Below are 18,892 nucleotides of genomic sequence, written 5' to 3' on the forward strand. Positions count from 1 at the left end.
AAAAAAACACATTAAAATGAAATCTTAAGTAGAGGAAATGTGTGCTGTGGAATCCAATGACTTCAAAGTTCTCTGGTGCTCTGTGCATCTATGGGAGCTGCTGCTATTATAGCCCACATTCATCTGTTTTTCAACCCTTAATGCAAAACTGTGAAATCTGTGTATTTGAGGTGATATATCTGGAAACTGAATCACGTAGGAGTTTTCCATAGTTCTGCTTTGATGTTTTGTGGCTGGCAAGTCACTAGTAAATTTTTTAACAAATGCCATTTACTGTATCAGTTAAACCATGCATATAAACCTCCTACTGATTAAAAGGAAAGTGAATTTGGGGGAAAAAAAGGAGTATGTGAATGACTGTTACAGAAGAACACATTTTGTCATTCCAGGTTGTGCTTTCTTTTTTTTTTTCTATTTACTCTATTAGATTAAAACACCCTTTCTTACCCCACTCATGGGTCACATGATACAGCTGATGTACTGCAAAGATGACAGTGTATTTAAAACAGGAAACACAATGAAAAAATATTTACTAGGTCCTTATATATTCCTGTAAATGAGCTTGTGATCTGTCTGGTAAAAACTACAGATAGTAACATGGTATGATAATCCTTGATTTTGGTGCCCTCATGCAATAACCAATCAACCAATCAATCACCAACAGAAAAGAAAATACCACAGAAATTCAGTTCAATGAAAACAGTTGTTTTTTAAAAACTTCTGTCCTAAGTTTTATTGTAAGATTGACGTTATATTTTTCCAGAAGCATTATAATGGAATATTTTGGCTTGCTGGCTTCCAGCAGAAAGCAGTACTGACAAGAGCCGTGCCGACAGCAGTGGCTTGCTGGAGACAGAGCGCGTTGGCTCTCTGCCTCACCTGCAGCCCAGCTGTGATTCCCCAGCTGCCTGTCTGGAAGGCTTTTCTCAATTTTACTTTCTCCCTGCAGGCAGCAAGTTAAACAGACAAGAGCGTTCCAAGCGGGAAGATGACATTCCTGAGGGTAATAAATGGAGCTAGTTTTTACAGGGATTCTAAAGTATTTCACTTAAAATTTCCTGTTTCACTAAAAGGGAATGTGTCTTGATGGGAAGTTGCTGCCAAGGGCTACCTTGTATGCGGTGCAAAATGAAAAGTCTTTGGTTTTCGCTGAGTTTTCCAGTTGCAGCAATAATAATGTTCATTCCTACCCATTTTACATGATGGTGCTTCACTGTGAAGACTGTAATGAAACTGTAGTTTGAAATCTCATCTGTGAAAAAGACTAGTGGAATTTGCCATCCTCAGTGCTACACCCATTTTTTATACAATGGAATTAAACACAAGTATTTCGTTATAAATAATACAGGCTACTCTTGCAGTTCATAGGCATTCTGCAGTGTAGTACCTAACATCTAATTCCAAGATGTGCCCAGCAATTTACTCCTGAGTACATGTTAGATTTTAGGTGGACAGGAACTTTTCTGGTCTACCTTCTGTGTGTGTTGCGATTGCTGTTGACATGTCCTCTTCCAGTGCATCCTGGGGTGGGGCACTTTAAAACATTTTCATGCATGGCAAGAACTAAACAGGAATAAGAAAAAAAAGTGATAATAACATACATCAATTAAATATACATATATTTTAAAAAAATGAACATTTCTTCTTCGAACTCAGATTCTCAATTCAGTCACATTTTGACCACAAAAGAAAAGGAGAAGCAAAAGACCTACAACACAACGAGCCAGTTCATCCCTACGTGGTTTTAGTGTGGCTTCCCACATGGACATTATTGTTTCTAACGACTTCAGAAGAACAAAGGTGGAGGTTAGCAAGGCTGTTACATCATGAAGCCCTTTGCTCGCTGGTTCATACACCGCTAACATCGTCCACTAGAAAAAGGGGGTGATAGAGGCGTCCTGTGCCACACAGTTGTGCTGTGTATAACTGCAGCCCCTCTCTCTCTCAGGGAGGGCAAGCTCTCAGGTAGAGGAACTTTTCATGTCTTGCACCTAAGTAAGATTATCTGATCTGAGTATGTCCCCTTGGAACCCTGATAGCTTCTACGCATTTGAGCTCTGCTGAAACTGCTTTAGACCAATTGGTCATGCTCCCAAGCAGTGCCTTATGCTCTCAGCAGTGGTCACAACCTCTTGTATGTGTTTCTTATGCCCTTTAATGTGGATCACCTTTACTAAGACTGAAATGTATGTCTGTGTAAAACAGAATACCTCTTCGTACATCTGCCCTCAAGGCTTCAGTACTGTATTCCCCCTTTGGGTGCACAGTGCTTCAAAAAAGCTGACTGTTCAGCCAACTGGTTTGTTCTATCAAGAACCAAATTATATAATTTTATTTTCTTTTTCGCCAACAGGACAGAACACATCTGATTGCAAGTGTGGTAATTAGCAAGACTTGTTAATTTTAACTTTTTAGAAAGTTAATGTTGCTAAGGTTTTCCAAATGTAACAGCCTGCTTAACTCAGCAGATGTTTGCATAAATGCAGTTTAGTACCAGATTTAAAAAAATGGAGAGCTACAGGTAGGAAGAGGACGTTGGCAAAATGGAAATATCCTTTTAATTTGTTGATATGCATGCCACCACAAAAACCAATCTGACTAACTAGGTTGTTTAAACGAATAGTTTCACATTAGGCTTTGGCTTATTATGCAGCATTTCATTGCATCACATTGCAGGATTACACACACACACATACACACACACACAAACCAATGTCATCAGATCAACACAGTTAGAGATGAGCAGGGAAATTCAGGCTAGACTGGGCATAAAAGAGTGAGCGTGATACAGTCATACGAGGGGCACGTGCCGTGGACCAACACTGGGATGTACTGATGGAAGTGACCTTTTAGAGCTCAGTGGTAAGGGGGACACTGGAAACATCTCTGAATAAGCATGCCCAGGCCGCTCAGTTATTGGCAATGGAAACCAGCAGCCTCGACGTGTGATTAGGGCAAATCGGGTCGCAGCTCTGCAACAAGCAGGCGATTTCTGTGCTGCATGCCTTAGCAAAGGCACGGGCAAGCAAGATCTTGAAGATATATAAAATGTGCAGGCCTGCTGGCATCATGGGGATAGTTTGGCTCTGATCTTATTCTTCCCAGGCCACCTGAGGAGCCTACTGCTGTTTGTAACACTACTGCTAAGGAGCACTTGAGCTTCCCAAGTGTGGGAAGTAAGACTGGGGGGCAAAGAAGGTGCGATGGCTCCTCTCTCAGCCTCATTCTGCAATCTCACCCAGAAAAAGTGGGTTTCTTTTCCAACATGAGCACACACTACCCAGAATACCAGGACAGATCCAGTTGTTATTCTGGACTGCAGGGTGATGATACTCACTTTCTAGTGGCACTCTAACTTTATGTGGACAGCCTGAGAGACTGCGGTGGTGAGGGTACAGCCCAGTCACGTGCCCTGTGCCATCACATCCTGGGATGGGACATTTGGTTTCTCTCTTTTCAGGCCTGGGTGAATCTGCAGAGAAATCAGATAAGGATTTTGTTTGGTTTTAGCCCCTGTCTGCACTCAGCTGAGTGATCCTAGCAGTGTGATACTCTCTATTTTGTACTTCAGATGTAATTCCTACACAAAGTTTTAACAGAGACATATATGATATAAGCATCACTTTAGGTTTTCACACTGTGTCCTTGAAACAAAGGTTTTCCCCTCCCAATAAGCCATTTATGTGCTAAACTATATAGCTTTAGGATTACAGTGTCATTTATTCCATTCAGAGCCTCAAACAGGACAGAAGCCACAATTCAATAAGCCAGAAAACTGGCAGCATCAGCCAACAGGAAGATCTATAAAGGAATGAATAAAATAGCAGAAACAATCTTTTACTCTGTTAATGTCAGACTCCAGGTAGCTGGGGCGACCAAATAAAAGCTGGGGTGTGAAACAAACAAACAAACAAACAAAAAGCATTTCAACCAGAAGCCATTCCTTAAATATCGCAGATCTCTAGGCTGTATGTTCTTTGTTAGGAAACTGAATACATGCCACTTTACATTTGAGAGGCAAGGCAAGCAGCTCCCTCCGGTACACATGGCAATGCCGCTTTGCGCAGCAGCCCACAATGACAGGGAAAACATGGAGCAGCCGATACCCTTTCAAAGGCGAGGTCTCAGCCCAGCCCCACAGCCAGTACTCTGTAATGGCTGCAGTGCATTCCCCATTTTTGTTTCAAGCACCTAGAATTGTGCAAGAAGCACTGGTCAGAAAGCCTTTGTTTGATTTCCAATGCAGGATCAAAAGTCTGGGTGAGGAAGGAATGAATTCTCGTCCAGAAATTCTCTTGTCAGAAATCTGGAGGAAGTGGCCGCATAAATTGCTGAGGATGGTTTTAGCTCCATCTGTGATTGGCTGCCAGCAATTTTCGGTGCTGGGGGAGAAAACAGCTGCAGCCAGCACAGGGAGCAGCTTCCTTCAAGCTCATTTTGTTGGACCGTGAGATAGGACGTGCTTAGGGACAGGATCGCCAGAGACAGCTGAGGGTTAAACTTCCTGGCAAGACTTTAGGAAAAAAACAAAACAAAACAAAACAAAAAAAACAGGGCGGAAAGAAAATAGATTGAGCATCAACAGGAGACCACATGCTTTTTAGAATCACTGCAAATGGAAAGTGCTGCAATAGTGGACAGAAGATAAAGGGAGACCCTGAAATGTAATTTAGTTTTCCCCCACTAATTGGAAAGATTTATCATTAAAAAGATGGAAAAATACAAATTTAAGCCATGCTTTTCTGATGTAGCATCCAAGAAAGAAAATTAAGAGCTGATGGATTTGATAGTGGATTTTTCAGAAATAAAAACCCGTTAATTATGTAAAGTGAAAAAATTATGTGCCTGATACTACATTGACTAAAATTATATGCTGTTTATACAACCTGAACAATGCCCAGTTTGTTCCTCCATGAGTGTTACCTCTGAACTCACCTGCAAACTACAGCTAATAATAGTATGAGGCAAATCAAGAAGGGCCAATTTCTGCCATGCTTACTATCACCGCTCCTTCCTATGTGTGCTGTGAGAAAGTCACATTGACTCCAGTGTGAACCTGCTGAACACAGCTGGTCTCAGGATAAGAAAAGGTATCTGTAAAATTCCTGCGTGCAGCATAGTCATCTGAGCAAATAAAGATCCATGTAGTTTAGCGAGGAGGTAGACTAATACCTTGCATGCACAACTTAAGACATGCTAATGAAAAGACTGCTTGAGACAGCAAAATGAGACATGTGCACGTTCTTCCCAAATACTACAGGAAATATTTTCTAGTTACAACTCCTAAAAACACTTGTCAGTTTGTCACTAAATGCTTTCGATAACTGAACTACTATAATCTTTGCAATGTCCACGGGGACTATTCTAAAGTAACACTAGAAATACCAAAGTAAATAACGTATGAAAAGCAGAAATTGCAGCAATGCTGGGGTGACCTCAGTAGGTTTGGAAGCCTGAAAGGAAAAGTCAAAGGACAGATAAATGTTTTGTTACTTAATACAGCAGGGAGTGTTCTTATAAAATGACATCTCTTGATGTTCTGTGATTATCCCCAACTGAGGAGTTTCATACGAGAAAGCCCAGTTTACAAATCAAACCCAAATCTTTTGACTCTCCACTTCTGGAAGCCTGATTAAGTACTGAAAATGGAGCAATGTTTCTACAGCTTTGTAGGATGACACAAACCATCCGAAACAATAAAGATTTTGGAAACTTACTGGTAATTCTGCTGATGGTGAATGAGGCAGAAGAGCACGGCTTGTGCTTTCCTGGCTCAGAAGTGCTGGCTCTAGCAAAATGTAATGCTGATACATGAAGTAGACTGAACTCAGAAAACACACGGCTTAGGAATTAGGTGGTATGTTTGGAAGAGGCCAATTTTTCACCCTAACCTTTCCTTAAGCACCATTTTAATGCCTTCTCTTTTGGCTGCTGAAATTTAGGAGGTATGTATTAGCGCCCTATGGAGGAGGAGGCAGAGGAGGAGGAAAAGGAGGAGAAGGAGTGTCGGTGCCAGCTACACAGCCCTTTTTGTAGCCATTACTGATCATTTCACATAGCGGTTTGGCAGGAAGCCAACTACCTAGCGTTTAACCTGGTTAGATGCAAGGCACCGGTGTGAAGGTACATAATTAACAAAATTACCAGCTAAATTCCAGATTCTTTACTGTTGCTATAAAACCCAGCTCAGAATGCTCTATCAGTCACAGGATAAATGCTTAAGCCAGTAAGAACAGCCAAAAATACTTCCTTACGTTTGTTGCTAAATATCTGTCTCCCACCAATGTCAATAACTTTGGTTTGTCTCCTTTCCCCTGCTAGATGCTCCAGGAGAAACCTATCCAGTTCCTTGTAGGTGCTGTGAAACACATGCCCTTGCTCTGCCTGCAGAGCGATTGCTTGCTCTAGCAAACTCAAGTTCCCTTTTGTTTTGTCCAGCTCAACCGACACTTCCGTGGTTTCTGACAGGCACTCATTGTCGTCTTCTTCACTTTCAGGGAAGGGATTCTGAATTCTCTTCTCGAAAGTGTCTGGGTGAGACTCCTGGGGTGCTCTCAGCTCTTTTTCTGAGTCACAAAGTGTTTCACAAGGGCCAAAGTCTACCTCTTCCTTCTTAATTTCTGGGATTTCCAGGATGCTAGGTTGATTGCACTCTACAATATACTTCTGAGTTACATGGGGCTTTACACTAGTTTCTTCTGAGAAATTTGAGGAGCTGTCCCACTCGTTGTCCATAATTTCAGAGTTACTTTCATTTTCCTCAGATGAGCAGTATTTTGGGTCAGAAGTAACAGTCTTTTCCTTTCCTTCAGCTGAGTTAATCATGTAACATTCATCAGTGTCATCACTTTCTGTTTTTAAGGATTGAATGCCGCTATCGTTTAGATTTTCTGCCACTGTTTGCCTGGGTGAATCTTTTGATAATTTTCCCATGTTCATCAAAGATTTGACCACAGCATCTTGATAGCTGGAGTAGTTATCTGTTCTTTGACTGGAATTTTCTTGCCCACCTGAATGAGGAGTTTCCTCAGATGATTTTGGAGTACATTCCTCTGCATGAAACAAAAGTAAGAGAAAAATATGTAAGAATAACTGCTTTTTGTGTCTTGTAAAAGTGATATGAAGATATTTACTTACCAATTTCCATTTCTTTACTCAAAGATACTCTGAAATGATTGAATTCACCAAGTCTGTGTTTGAAAGGACTGCTTGTAGCATCAGGAAAAGCCCTTCTGAGATTATGTCTACTTTATATTATAGCTCCAAAGCTACATGAGAAATAAATATGTTGCCATTTTTCACTGATGGCAAAGACATATATTATATTAGAACACACACACATTCATATACATTCATATAAATATAATGTGCCATATATAGGTAGATACTTTATATATACAGACAATCTATATAATATATGCATATATATATATACAAGCACACACACGCATTTTAAAATTCCTATGATCTATTTTCACTTTTCTTTCATCTAAGATTCCCAAATATTTTCTCAAAATGGACCCTAGTTACTTTTCCAGTCACCCTAGATCCCATGAAAGACCTTGATGGAAAAAAACCTCAATACTTCACAAAGGGCGAGCTCCTGGTCACCACTGCAATTGTCACATTAAGTGATAGATCAGGTCATACACAGGCAAACAGAAATGGTTGTTATGTACAGACTCATAAAGGACTTGTTAAAGACACCACTGAAGTGCATCCTGTCTTTATAAACATCTTTCTTCAGAAGAAAAGCAGCAGCCAGCAGGTAATAGAGGCTGCATCTAGGAGAGGCTGTCGGTGTGGAAGACAATATGCCTTTTGTATCTCATTTAGTTTTTTATAAACATTTCCTCTGACAAGGACACTCAAAAATACATCTCCATCATCTTCCTTTCTGGTAATTATCTCTCTAAAATCAACACTGGTTTGCCAGGATCAAGTAAATATTGCCATAGTAACTAAAAGCATTTTTGGATGAAGGGAAGAATTTAGTCACAACACTAGCCCCTTCAATAATGCTGATTATAGGGTACATTCTTTTGTTGGGATCTATTCAACATAAACTGAAAAATTTAACATTTTACTTCCTAGAAAGGAGGATGAATAAACAAGCACAGACTATTTCATAAGATGTGTCTGTCCTCTCCTGAATCAGAAGTAACCCAGGTTTAAATAATAAATTAAACATAGTCTAAAATGCAAATGAAGTTTCTCTCAATAACACAGTGAGCTATTAAGAGAAAGTGTAAAGGGTTATGATAATTTTAAAGTATTATGAACTACAGAAAACAAATAAAAAGCATTTTCAGTGAATATGTCCAATTCATTGAACTATTCTCTCAATCCACTTAACTACCCACATGTGTACAATAATGATTTATAGACATTATACCTAATTATGCATATTTGGGCTGTGTTAGAGTGCCTAACAAAAGCTCTAGAAAGCAACAATTACCTCTGTTGCTTAGCTACATAGTTTAAAATATTCCTATTAAGTGCAGATTATTGTGGAGGGGAAAAGGGGGACAAAAATGCACATGTGCACCACAATGCATTTCATTTTACTCCTGCCAAACTGTTAGCATTTTGGGTCATTTCCAGTTTACATAATTGTTTGGTTCAACTGTTTGTTATATGTTAAAAGAAAATATTGATTAATTCTTATTCTTCTTCAGAAAATTGGACTCATGCAGGGAGAGGTGGCCTTGTGCACTGTGTGCATAAAGTCGTGTTTAAAAAAAATATCTGTAAGTAAACCTTAGTGTAACTAACTTTTTAGCAGCTGGTCTGGTACCACACACATTGCAGTATCCTGAATAAAGAAGTCTGCTACCTTTTCACATCTCAGCAAGTAAGAATGATGATCTGGCTCTACGACCAACTTTAGTCAAATGGGCTTTTATTATTTGGTCTTCTGCCAGTTGGAAAAAAAAAAACAGAATCCCATCAGTTGGTCATTTCAAAAAGTAAGACGTCTTAGTTTTAAAAGAGATCTCCCACCCTTCAAAACAAAACAAGCGAAACTTGATAATAGTAACAGGACTTTTCAGTTATTTTTCTGGGTGAAAGATGAAAAATAATATAAAAACATTATAACAGATTTTTGTTCCATAATGAACATTTTTTAAATGCAATCTTTAAAAATTTGTTGTTGAACCAGTCTTAATGGTTCAGCTGTCCCAGCTTTGCTTTTCTCTTCCACAGGCTGTAAACTTACTTTAAAAATAATAAAAACTCAGCTTAGTTTACAGTTGCATCAATCCATGAACTGAAGCATTAACTGATCAACTGACAGGAATCATGAGTTCATAATAAAATGAGCACTAAGAAATTACAAATAAACCTACATACCCAGAGCAGCTGTATGCTTCAGCTGAAATTTGTTTCGTAGCTGGCAAAATCAATGCAAAAGGGACAGGGAGTATTGCCACTGACACAAGCAGGTTGTGAGAAATCCCACCGGTATCAAATAAACATTTTTGAAATAGGGTGGCTTTTTTCTTTTGACTGAAGGATGAAGTGCAGATAGGATTCTCCAATATTTATATCAATGGACCTGGCCCAACACTTACCCCTTTTTAAAAAAAGAACCGTAACTTATGCTCGTCTGTATATGGCACAGGTTCTACCTTTACACCTATCAGAGTGCTTTCCCTTTAGCAAGTTTTTTAAGTTGTGCAGAGGACAGACACAAGGGTAAGAAAAAAATATTACTGAGAGCAGCTCTGGATTGCCAGGAACCAAGCTGAATCAATACAAGAAAAATTAGCTATAATTGATATATCTCAAACAAACAAACAAACAAACAAACAAATCATACAAGGACTCTTACTAAATAGCTTCCCTTCAGATTTCTGGTGTTAGGAGATGGAAATACTCCTTGCAGGCTGGACAGGCACTGAGAACCATGGAGTTGTTTTCTTGATGAATTTAACTTAGTAATGTCACCCAAAAGACAGAGACAGTGGGTATCACCTTGTTAATTAATGCTCTGTTTGAAGAGGAAGATCTCTTCTAGGCTTTCACACTGATGGGATGCAGACCCCTGGAAGAGACTCCTCCTAGAAGACTTATGAGTGACAACTGGCTGAAATATTTGCCATATAGAAATGAGACAAAGACCTCCACTGATTCTGGTAGAACCAGGATTTGACTTTTTAATCTGAAAGGCAGCCACCTTCTATTTTTTTCTTTTAAGGAAATTCTATTTGGAGTGTGTAAAGATATAAATTCCTAATCTCAGCTTATCATAGAATCATAGAACAGCCCAGGTTGGAAGGGACCTTGAAAGATCATCTGGTCCGACCTTATGTGGGAGAGGGAGCCTAGATGAGATTATCTAGCAAGCTGTCCTTCCAAAATATTTGAGAAGTTGCTACAAGAAACTGAGTGGAAAATAAATTACCTTTAAACTCCTGTAACAACCAGCAACTAAGTGGAATATAAGTTCATTATGTTTTCACAGTATCTATGATTACTAATTTCCCAGGGCCAGGTGATGTTGCCTTTATCTTGACCATTGCTATCTAATGCTGACTCTTCCTTTTAAAGAAAATGCAGAATGCATTCCACTGATTTCTTCTCACTTGCTTGATTAACCACTTGTGTAGGACTTCTCAAACAAATAAGTGATAGCCAATTTGGTTTGATAGTTTTTGTTCATGTTGAATATTTATAAACATATATTATAAAAAAAGAGCAATAAAGACATACTGTAGATGTATCTTTCTGTCTCCCCATCCTCTTCCATATTTCGCATCATGCACATTGTAGAAGTCTCTATAAATTGTTGGACAAGTTTGGCTTAGCAGAGTTGGAATAACAACTATAAAAGTGCTGAGTCTAATAATCATGTTAAACAGAGCACACGTAGCAGTCGCATGCATGAAATTGCTTTGCTAAATGTTAAAGTCAACAATGTGTTGCTAAGCATTTTTTTTTCTTCATAAGAGCTCTATATATTCCAGAGAAAATCTGCTCTTCATAAATGTGTTTTTCTCAGTGGTGGGCTTAACCTTGTTCTTTGACAGAGCTAGTGGAGAAGCGGATGCTGCTCCATATCTGACCTGCTGAAGTAGTTATCTCGTGTGTGACCTATAAAGCATTGACTAGACACCAGGAGGATATATTGTATAAAATAATTGGAAGTACAATTGTTAAACCTAGACAAAAATGCATCACTCCAACTCTGTTAGAAGTCAAACACATTCTGCATCCTTTTTGAAAATACTGCTTCATATCTCCCTTCCTGTGGAATTCAGGTTCAAGTGGAGTCACACTGCACGACTACCTGAAGTTGAGCTGCTTTCGAGGACACTGATCTCCTCCTGTAAATCTGTCCTGTCTTCATTTTCTTCTTTGCATTCCAAGCTGGGACTGTAGTGGCGAGGTTTCATTAAAAGGGACTTCCTTTTGTTAACGGGAACGCCTGATACCTGCTCTTCGGCTTTTCTCTTCTTCGCCATGGAGCATTTGTAGGCACTGCAATGATCAATCGCCAATGACAGAGAAAAAAATGGGAGAAGTGAGGGGGTAAATTGTTTAAAAAAATAGCACCATCCTCTAGTTTAATTCTAAGTTTAAAAGTGAGGACTGACAAAAAATTAATTCACTTGCAGTTTCAGCAAGTTGTGTTTAGTGGGTATTTAATTTTAGCTCATGCACTTGAAGTTCAGGGCACCGGCAAGTCCCGTTTGTTTTCACTGCTGCTAGAACCTGTTTGGGGGAAGGAGAATGAGGAGGAAGACAAAACCAAAAAACCCATAACCCAACAACCTTAATCCTAAATAAGCATATGCTAATCTAAGCCCTGCTCTGCAGTAAAATAAATACACTCAGGAAAAGATGAACAAAATTGTAGCCTGGGTTGATAATCCAGAGAAACAGCTAAGGGGAGAAATACACCACCAGTTACACTACAACATCCTGAGCCTTTGGCTCCATTACCTTTACATCAGTATGGATATCCAGTCACAAACCTTGAGTTCAACAGCAGAAAACATGTGAAACAGAATGTACTTTCAGAAAATTTTGCAATACTATTACCTTTTTCAATATCAGTCCCAAGTGCTGGTTTAATTTCATTAAGTCCAGCCATAAATGCCTAGTTTAAGCTCTTCTCTGGTATCTATATAGACTCTGGAAAAAGGCTCCTCCAAGAGGGCAGTTCATCCCACTTAAAACTAGATCCAGCTGATAAAGAGGGTGGGCAATCCCCTGGGAAAGGCCTTGTGCAGTCTAGATGCCTAACTTTCAGATGACTGACATGAGAAGAGGGGGCTGTATTTTAGAGAGGAAGATTTTTAGCAGATTTGGTATGCTTCTTTCAGCTCCTGTAAGATCCACTTCTTAATCTGCATGTTCATTTACTTCTACAGATATATAGCAAAGCCTTTGCTGCCATGCAGCTGATCTGTATGGTATATAGATGTTATGTCAGATGACACCTCACTAAAGAGGCCTGAACCTTCAACCCTCTTTTTTTAATAACTTTTTGTCTAAGTGATTTGGCATGATTTCATTGTTCTTGCACACACAGTAGTCTAAGAAATTTATGTAGTATGAATAATAATGCTTGTATTGTATCTGTCAGAGATGAAAAAACTACATATATGAATCTGTGTAATCCACTCAATGTTTTCTGGACCTTAGGCACCCCCAGGGTGCATTACAAATCTACACAATGCCCTTAGGTGTTGGATTTTGCATTTGGCTCACTGACTTACCGGCAAGATTTGCAAAAAATCCATGTATGCGGAGTACTCTTATTGGTTACACATATTACAAGCTCAACAGCATAAATTAATCCTTCCAAGGTATCTTATGTGCACTAAATTGGCTCAGGTTCTGATTGTTTTGGATGAAAGCATATGACTAACTTGAGCTTTTTGTTAAAGAAAAAAACCAAACCATTTTTGGCTAAGCACCTTTTTGGCAATCCATCATTGCAAACACGAAGGACATGGAAATAGGAAGATCTGCATTTTAGGGAGAATGTTAAAATTCTACCATATGCATCTTAAACACAGTGAATATTCTTGATCTTCTGAAAGCTAAAGTGGTACGGGCATCAGGAATACTGGACGTTAAGCACCTGCTGTAGTTGAATATGTGATGGCTTCTCTATTATTCCTCTGTTTATGCATAAATGATAACATGAATATCATATTAAAGGTCAGAATCACAATGGTATGTGTGTCCCGTTGGAAATGATGCCTGTATAACAGACATCAGGGATGGATGTAGCATGGAAAAATACGCATAATTTATTTCTAGGAAAATGCCATCAAGAATTTCTTAATTCGTATTTGTGAACAGCAGTTCATATCATTCATGTTTCAGGAAAACTGAATAAGTGACAAATGTCTGAAAACCCTTCACACACAATTGTTTTTACCAACCAAAATCTTCACTAGGTTTCCGTTTGATCTTTCTCATTTATTTGTCAAGCTTCAAGTTTACCTCCAGTAGCTGCTGTGAGAGTATTTAGGACAAGATGAATTTCCAGTGTTGAATTCCCCTTTGACGAAGCTACAGCTGTTTCTTACACAAGCATAATTAATAGATTTTTAGAACAGAAGATCCAATTAGATCATCTGGTATGCTCTCCTGTGCAACACAGGTCACAGAACTTCATCGAGCTCTTCAGCTTTAATCCTGTAATTTGTCTGACTATTGTGTACCTTCCAGTCAAGTCAAGGAAAAACTTAATAGTCTTTTTCTAGTGATGTAATATTGTAAGCCCACCACTGTGGGCTGACACAACAGCTATTGAACACGTTGGTGTTTCACCACAACTGTGAAAGACAGCCAAACTCTGATGTTAGCAGACCACTGTCAAGACCGGTGCAGGGGTACTGCTGCCACCGGCCACCTGCAGATCTGCTCTGGGAAATGAGAGCACAAGAACCCTGCTTGACTGTAGCTACTGCAACTCCCACAGTTTACAGCAGTAAATCAAAAACTGCTGCGTCAATGTCAGGACAGGAGGCCCACAAATCTGCCTGGAAGCACATTGCTCATGTTAGAAAGTTTCTCCTCTATGAAAGACTGATGCATTAGCTTGTCCTTATCGCATCCTTTTCTGTACACGAGCAGCCACTCACTCAGATTTCCTCTATAGTTCCCATAATATTAGAACAAGTGAATACATGAGATCTTTAAGTAAAATAATTCCTGACACTTTCCACGCTGATTACAGGAAGATGACAAAACGCTGTTGTTCCTTCTTTGCTAAGAAGTGCAAATTGCTCTCCATAGGCCAGGAGGAGATTTTTCAAGTCCAGCAGAATATACTCTTGCTTTTGCTGGTGACTTTTTAAACTGCTGGGTTTGAGTTTTAAGCAGAATCTATTAGTTTGCAAGAGCCAGTTTAAACATCTACCATGTACCAGTGATTCCCCTTCTTTTCTACCTTACAGTACTTAAAAGTAAAAATGAAAATAAAACCAGAAAAACAACTTCACAAGTGGTAGATTTTTCAAGTACTTACATATGATTTGTTAAGTATTTGATAATGGACACTGGGAATTTAACTACTATGACAAGAATATATTTATGCCTTTGTAACGCTCATGGCATGTCATTTCACCTTTGTCTTAAAAAGTTTCTATTTGTCTCTTTTGCTTATGTACATTCACAGATACACGCATGTACGTTAGCACTGATTTGTCAAGCTCTAGTTTGTCAAATGGTAAACCTATAATTTCGCTTCTCTATTACTCATCTCATAAATTCCAACATCTAATAGTTTTGTTGCTATTTATCAATGGCCTGCTTGTTGTCATGGAACACTGATTCAACTGTCAAGGTTATTTGGTAATCTGAGGCTCATAAAACAGGAGAAGCTCTTTTTGTTATGAACCCAAAGCCAATACGTGTTTTTTTTCCCCAATTTAATTGTACTTAAATTTTATGAATAATAAATCATTTTATTACTATCTATAATGGGCAGACTTTTTATTATTATTTTTTTAGTCAATGACCCAGTTACCAAAAACAGTCTTGTGTCAGTTATCATAGTGTGAGCCAAGAGGTTAAAATCTAAGACATGTAAGACCTCATTGCATGTGTTAAAAAAAAAAAGAGACAAATCTTTTATATGTATTTCATACCTAAATACTTTTTTGGGGAATTTTATCTCCTTTATTTCTGCTCATAGTATATCTTGGATGGTGTGGGCAGACACTGGTAGTGTGCAGGCAGAACAGTGCATTGGCTCCTCACCAAAAAGCATTGCCTCAGAAGAAAGGGAGAGGTTTTAAGCAGTCCTAGCCACATGCAGCTTTTCCTACTACTAAAAATTGTCATGCTCATCTTTTTTTGTGTCATGCTCATCTTTTTTTGTAATTGGTTCATCTAAGTGATGTGTTTGTCAAGCCTTTAACCTGACCTTTAACCACTTTGTAGCCAGCAAGAATTTTTTGTTGTTAATCTGTTGGGAAGACTTCCAGATCTCTCGGGATTTTTTTCTTATTTACAGCAGCCTGCAGATTGGCAAAGCATGATAACAGAGCGAAGAATTGCCATTGTGTGTAAAACCAGGGGTACGTTCAGCCTGACAACTGGCGTTTACTATTGCCTGTAATGGATGACATGTAAAATAATAAGAACAGAACACACTGCATCTCATGTACACTCCTTAGCTTCAACAGAGAAAATATATGTCTTTGAATATCAAGACACTTACTTACATTTATTGTCTGACACTATTTAAGGAGGCCACTCCTTATGTAAGTTTGTGGAAGAATAATTAGTGGAGCATTTTAGTTTGTGGAGAAAATAATTTTAAAATCTTAGCCTGAATTGCCTTTTGACTGTTCGCTTAACTATTCTACAAAAGTAAACATTAGATTATTGAATCATAATTAAAGGAGTCATCATCTTCTATCTCCAGAACCATTTAACTTCACACCAGTAGTTAAAAGGAGGTTAACCTAACTAATCCTTAATCACATTGTGAGTAAAAATGTTACCTGCTACTTTAGGTCTTGATCGGGTTTTGTTCACAAATTTGCAGATGCCATAGGACACTGTGTAAGTCAAACACTACATTTTCCTTACAGGAGGGAAAAGTTGGTATTCAAAGATTCAGGGACACTTGCTACTCACAGATGGACCAGTAACTTACACATGTCTGTCATGGTCAGGCTTTCTTCTAAGAATTTTAAAACTGTACTGAAACAAAGGTAGCTAAAAGGAACAAAGCTTCTGAATGTCTCCACACCTTAGTCCTCCTCTATGTCTGCTTATTCTCTAAGAAACAGATGAGCAGTCTAAGCACAATGGCTTCAAAAGTTTTGTAGGCTATAGCTGAAAGTATCTGATCCCCCAAAATCACACAGAAATCCTGAGCTCCTCATAAGCTGATGATAAATGTGAGAAGTTACTAGCACTGGATACAGAAAGGGGATGGATCGCACGTTTGTTGAAATGACATTGATGTTATTGTTTACATCAACCATGATTGCTGGTTCATGAAAGGACCTGGAGTGTCGGAGTCCAAAGAAAGAGAACATTAGTAGTCTGGTCATTGCAACTGAAAACCCAAATGAGTGCTCTTAATTACAACTTCAGATGAACAACAGTGGTTGGAGAGGAAGATGGAGAGTGACCATGACCCAATTGTTTATTTTGTCTTCAGGTTAAGACAGTCAGATTTATGTTCTGTTTCCTTAACTAAGTCTTGTTGTTTGCAAAGAGTGCATGCAAATTTTATTGCTAAGTGGAAGTGAGAGTGATAGTGTTCTTAGCTCATGTTGCTCTAAAAGTGGGAACAGACAGAAAGATGGTATTAACACACTGTCTCATAATTGCCATAAGTTGGAATCTCCACAGAAAGACTGAAAATCCATATCATCAGTCAAGTCTGCAAGAATTATTCAGCATCCAAGGACTAGGGTGGTGTTTCCAATGCCATGAAATTACTTACTGAATGTGAAAGAATTCACATATTCTGACTATGTACAAAGACAAATCCTAGATTCAGAAAACTAGATAGAAGCTACTTTTAAGAGACATGGACTAGTTATAGGTTTTATACATAGAGAAAGAAGAATATTTTCTAAAGGAAGAAAGTAAATTACATCACTTCTGACCATGGATACTGGAATATAAAACCAACAAGGTTTATGCCCTTGGAAAAATGACAAGTAAACTGTAATTCCATTTACTGTTCTAAAATACATATAGATGCTAGATGCAAAACTAAGCAAAGTCTCTCAAAAAACATAAAGAAAGTGGCTTGTGTCTTAAATAAGGACTTTTGATCAATTTCTGTTGTTTTTTTTTAAGGAAGATGTTTGATGAGATGCTTGTCATCAGTGAGAATGGCAGTTAAAGAGAAGGCTCTAATGACTTCACCCCATCTTTGTACCCTTCAACTCTCATTCTGAGAAAGATCCACAGGTTTAACATACCTTCTCTCTTGTCTGCTGTATGGACTACATAGGTTATCAGGACTTCTACAACACTGTATTCTGATGCTCCATCCTGCAATATACTTCTCATTTCCAAACATTTTTCTACTCAGTGGGATATGAAAGTATGCTTACAGATGTTTTGTATGTCCATGAATTTCTCCCTGAATAGTAGAACACACTGGAGCATGGATTAAATGAAATGACCATTTTACCTACCTAAAAGAGAAGTGAGAAAGGTTCCTGAATTGTCACGTGTGGGGAAATAGCACATCTCCAGAAGCAACTGATTGCTTTGCAGGTTATAGCTGGCAACTCACTTCCATCAACGTTTTTAAGCATTAAAATTGGAAGAACTTAAACTAATAAAATATGTCAAAAAAGTTTCCCATCCTAATAGAAGCTCAGAACTAGCATGACTTACTCTGATGATAATTAAAGAAAATCTGACTGTTTCTTGTTTTTTAACATCACACACAACACAAAAAATGCATTTCACCCCTTTCTAACAAACCTGTGCACTTGGCTTACAAGTTGTGTCTGTGAAAGGGACAGGGACTTTTCCTGCGTACTGTAGTAATCATTCCAGGGTTAAAGGGCCTTCTACAAATAGAAAAGTTTACTGCCATACATGGGCAATGCTCTTCTTTCAAAAATGTCAGAGTTGTGAGAAGTTCAGTCCAGGCCTGAACCAAGATGAAAGGAATGCACATGGGGTATAGATGGGAAGAAAGATAAAAGGGAAATTCGTATTTATGAACACTAATATAGAGCAAAATAAGCTCAGTAACTTGGGGGCATTTAAGTGTCTGTCTATATACACAAATGAAAGGAGTAGCTAGGAAAAAAGGAACAGAATGGGTTAGGTAATAATGTGGAGAAAATATGACATCGTAACTGAAAGCTGGCTGGAACATTATATTAAAAGATATATTTTATCTACAAAAGACATGTAAGAAAAGCAAAGGAGCTGCCATAGCCTTGTTGGTGAAAGAAGATTTATTAGCCCCCGTAAGAAGAGAGGCTGGGGAGAAATGGGTAATGGTGTTGGGTCATTATGTACTGAGCTTGGAGATGTTTCAGACAGTAAACTAAATGTTATAGGCCACCTGACCAAAAAGAACAAGTGGACTGTGAAATGATTGAGCAAATAAAAAGAAGCACGTAAAAAGAGTGGAGCAATGGTAAGTCAGCAATAACATAGGAAAAGGCATGCAGTTATGGTGGAATCTACCCATTCTTCAAGCTCACTGTGATGCCTGAGGCTAAAGGACAACAATTTCAGGCTGCAATACACTCATGAAATGGCTTTTTTTTTAAACCCTCTTTTTTAAAAAAAAAACCTCATTTATTTTATTTTTTTAACTCATTTACTATTTTAGCAGTACTAACTTAACTCTAGTTTACTATTTTAGCAGTATTGTTTTAATAATACTATATATTATAATATTAGTAATAAATTATAGTATAGC

General features: G+C 38.4%; 1 protein-coding gene across 1 annotated transcript in view; it reads right to left on the reverse strand.

The window, feature by feature from the left end:
• The window catches only part of ST18 (suppression of tumorigenicity 18, zinc finger), a gene marked incomplete at its 5' end in the record, with an annotated part of 73,195 nt that overhangs the window by 37,427 nt on the left and 16,876 nt on the right, over nt 1–18,892 (reverse strand). Inside the window, 4 exons of the mRNA XM_010292544.1 lie at nt 1,473–1,563; nt 3,338–3,472; nt 6,255–7,052; nt 11,294–11,484. Of these exons, the coding sequence (XP_010290846.1) occupies nt 1,473–1,563; nt 3,338–3,472; nt 6,255–7,052; nt 11,294–11,484 (1,215 nt within the window). The remainder of the gene's footprint in view (nt 1–1,472; nt 1,564–3,337; nt 3,473–6,254; nt 7,053–11,293; nt 11,485–18,892) is intronic.

Source organism: Phaethon lepturus, unplaced genomic scaffold, assembly GCF_000687285.1.
Source record: "Phaethon lepturus isolate BGI_N335 unplaced genomic scaffold, ASM68728v1 scaffold4438, whole genome shotgun sequence".
Lineage (NCBI taxonomy): Eukaryota > Metazoa > Chordata > Aves > Phaethontiformes > Phaethontidae > Phaethon > Phaethon lepturus.